The 2669-nt window shown below is 43.7% G+C and overlaps 1 protein-coding gene across 2 annotated transcripts; it reads right to left on the bottom strand.

The window, feature by feature from the left end:
* Window positions 1-212: 212 nt before the first annotated feature.
* On the bottom strand, window positions 213-2190 carry LOC125547541 (uncharacterized). Of its 2 annotated transcripts, none has more exons than XM_048711367.2 (3): window positions 2068-2190; window positions 1920-1973; window positions 213-1391 (listed from the first exon to the last, which is right to left on the bottom strand). In XM_048711367.2, exons 2-3 carry the CDS (start codon window positions 1920-1922, stop codon window positions 216-218), a joined length of 1179 nt encoding a protein of 392 aa, XP_048567324.1. In that variant the 5' UTR covers window positions 1923-1973; window positions 2068-2190; the 3' UTR covers window positions 213-215. The 2 variants fall into 2 exon arrangements, with proteins under 2 accessions (XP_048567324.1, XP_048567326.1); XM_048711369.2 differs by having other exon boundaries at window positions 2078-2155.
* Between the last annotated feature and the right edge of the window lie 479 nt (window positions 2191-2669).

The following is a 2669-nucleotide window of genomic DNA, read 5'->3' as shown; positions in this document are numbered from 1 at the left end:
CATTGGCCTTGTTAAGACTTGTGTTGATTCACTTAATGTACTTCTAGAATCTGGATTGATCATTTTCATAGTTTCAGGACATACTTGGCACTTGGTCAATAGTTCAAGACCTATTATACACTTCTCTCAACATATATACTTGTGCAGGTGCAAAAGGTTGTGCAAAGATAGCCTACTTATGCAGTACTATAATCACAACTACTTTACAGATATGATCATTTCCCACTTGCTTTACCAGCCATTACTACGAATAGAACTGTAGCGATTACAATGCATAAATGAGCGCAGAAGGAAGCAAGCTTGGCAGCGGAAGAAACATGTGCAGATGAAACACAACCGGCGAGACCACTCCTTATGTTAATCTGAGTCAGGAGCCTCCATGAGAGACCAAACCCAATAGCCATGGAAGATAATAGTAGAAAAAATCTGGTCAACTTGCTGGGTGAAGCATTGCTTATGGCTGTTACTGACACGGCCAAGAATCCAGTGAAGGTGGCCTTTGTCAGTTCCAGCGACGCCGGCCTTGATTCTTGTTCATCTTGTGTGTTTCCCTTCAATGCAACCAGGACCGGAAGTTGACCGAAGCTTACAGCCGGAGGTAGCAAGACCCACAAGGCAAACTCAAGCGGTGTGAGCTTAAGCATGACGACCAACAATAGTACAAAGATACCAACCGCCATGATGCAGTCTAGGACGAGAGTCAGACACACAATTTGTTGCTCTCCCTCACTTCTTTCTTCTTGGCTACCATGCCTATGTACCGCAAAACATGGAGGTGGGGTCATCTCGAGGAACATTAAGCACACTCCAAAAGTGCAGACGATGAAACTGATGTAGCCCACTAATTCCTCGCCCTTGCGACCCGTCTGACCGTGACCATTGAGGGCCAGACCTTCGAACCCCAGAAAAAGAATTCCAGTGACACTGGTCAAGAACTCATGTGATTCATCCAGTACGCTGTGCATGTCCGTTGTGTATTCCCGACCAACGTCATTCCGTGTGTCGTGCACGTAGTAGCAGACGGTCCGAACCAAGACCAAGATTCCACAGATGACTCCAACAGTGACAAAAATGGATTTGGAGACAATGAACTGTGCAATCAAGCAGGCGAGGACGACGAGGCAACAAGACGAAAGGGTTGCCAGACTCGTGGTTACGGGGATAGGACTTACGCCCAGGCCGAGGAATCGCTCAAAGAAGCAGCACGCGAGCAAGGGGCAGATGCCAGTTATCAAAGTAAAGCCTGCCATGGTGATCAACGGTATAGGGACACCATGTCCGTACACGTCGCCATTGAGGTCAACTAAGTTGAGTGCCAGTGCGAGAAGCACCGGGCATATCATAACCACCACTCCTTCTGCCAAGCCACGGGAACGGTTTAGCAGTTCAGCCTAAATCAAAATTAAAATCATAACATGATGTCATGGCCGAGTAATAAGAAAAAGTAAAAATGTGCTTAGAGTGACAAAATCTATTGAAAATCAGAAAAATGGCAAAAAAAAAACTTTGATTATCAATCAAATAATGAAATACATTAAAAAGCATAAAAATATTGTGTAAGAAAAATGAAAAGTTAAAGAATATATTTATACTTCCACAAATTTTGAAAAAAAGAGAGGCAAAATCTAAATTCCAATATCATTTTTGTCTAAATGAGGAGGTTGCACCCTGCCTGTTCAAGGTAGACGTACTAAGACATGGATATATGGGGGATCTACTTATTTAGTTTTGGTATTGGCATCTTATTATATAGTAAGAGATGGTATAATAAGTGTACAAAGTGCCTTGGCTGCTGGGTTGCATGTTTCTGTATTAGTGTTCCTGATTTTGGTCGCTACTACTTTCAGTTCTCAGTGAAACAGATTAAACAGAAAATTCTACTATTTGTGTTCAAGGGATAGAGAGGCATGCGTACGTACCATCTCGAAACCGTGTCCGAACGGAAGGTGTCCGATGAGCTTGGTGAGAAGTTCCTACAAACAGATCACGTTCGTTTCATTAATTTCCTCGAACTAGGAAATTAAGGAATTGGTAGAAAAGAGAGAAACCAGAAGAGGTTGCAAATACCTGAGCTTACCCCTGCTCTTCTCTAAGGGTGGAACCGTGGAACTGCTGAGCTAGCATGCGCTTGCCAGTTGCAGGTTTGGAACCCTTAAACTAGCTAGATGGATAGCAAATCACGCGGAAAGGATACTGCAACGAGGGACCAGCGACGGAGCCGACGACTTGACCGAGTCAATAATTGGCACCAGTAGCAGTATTGTAGGTCCAGAACAGTCTCAAATCACGCGGAATCTTTATTTGACAATTAATGTTCATAAAATAGTACAGAAACATCTGTGATAACTAAAACTTTATTTCACTATCGGTACCCAAGTAGGAATAATGTACAGGTTCTAATTGCACTAAGTGGAGAAGACCAGGTTCCTCATTTTGTTTTGAATTCAGAGATTTGGACGTGTGGAGATTGATTGTTCTGCCTTAGATAAAAAGCGGCCAAGGCGTGTGGAAGGAAAAGGAACTTTTGGCCAGCAGTGCGAACTAAGCATAGCTCAGATGGTTAGTTCCTTGTGGTGGAACCAGCCCACCCGGACTCATGTCCTAAACTTGGCAGGGTGCTCGCATTGGGAGGGGAATTTGGAGTTGTAAGATTAGGGTTTGCAACTCTA

The sequence above is a fragment of the Triticum urartu genome, chromosome 3A (assembly GCF_056163025.1).
Source record: "Triticum urartu cultivar PI428250 chromosome 3A, HENAU_Tu73, whole genome shotgun sequence".
Lineage (NCBI taxonomy): Eukaryota > Viridiplantae > Streptophyta > Magnoliopsida > Poales > Poaceae > Triticum > Triticum urartu.
The sequence above is the reverse complement of the archived record's forward strand: the minus strand, read 5'-3'. Positions and strand labels throughout refer to the sequence as shown.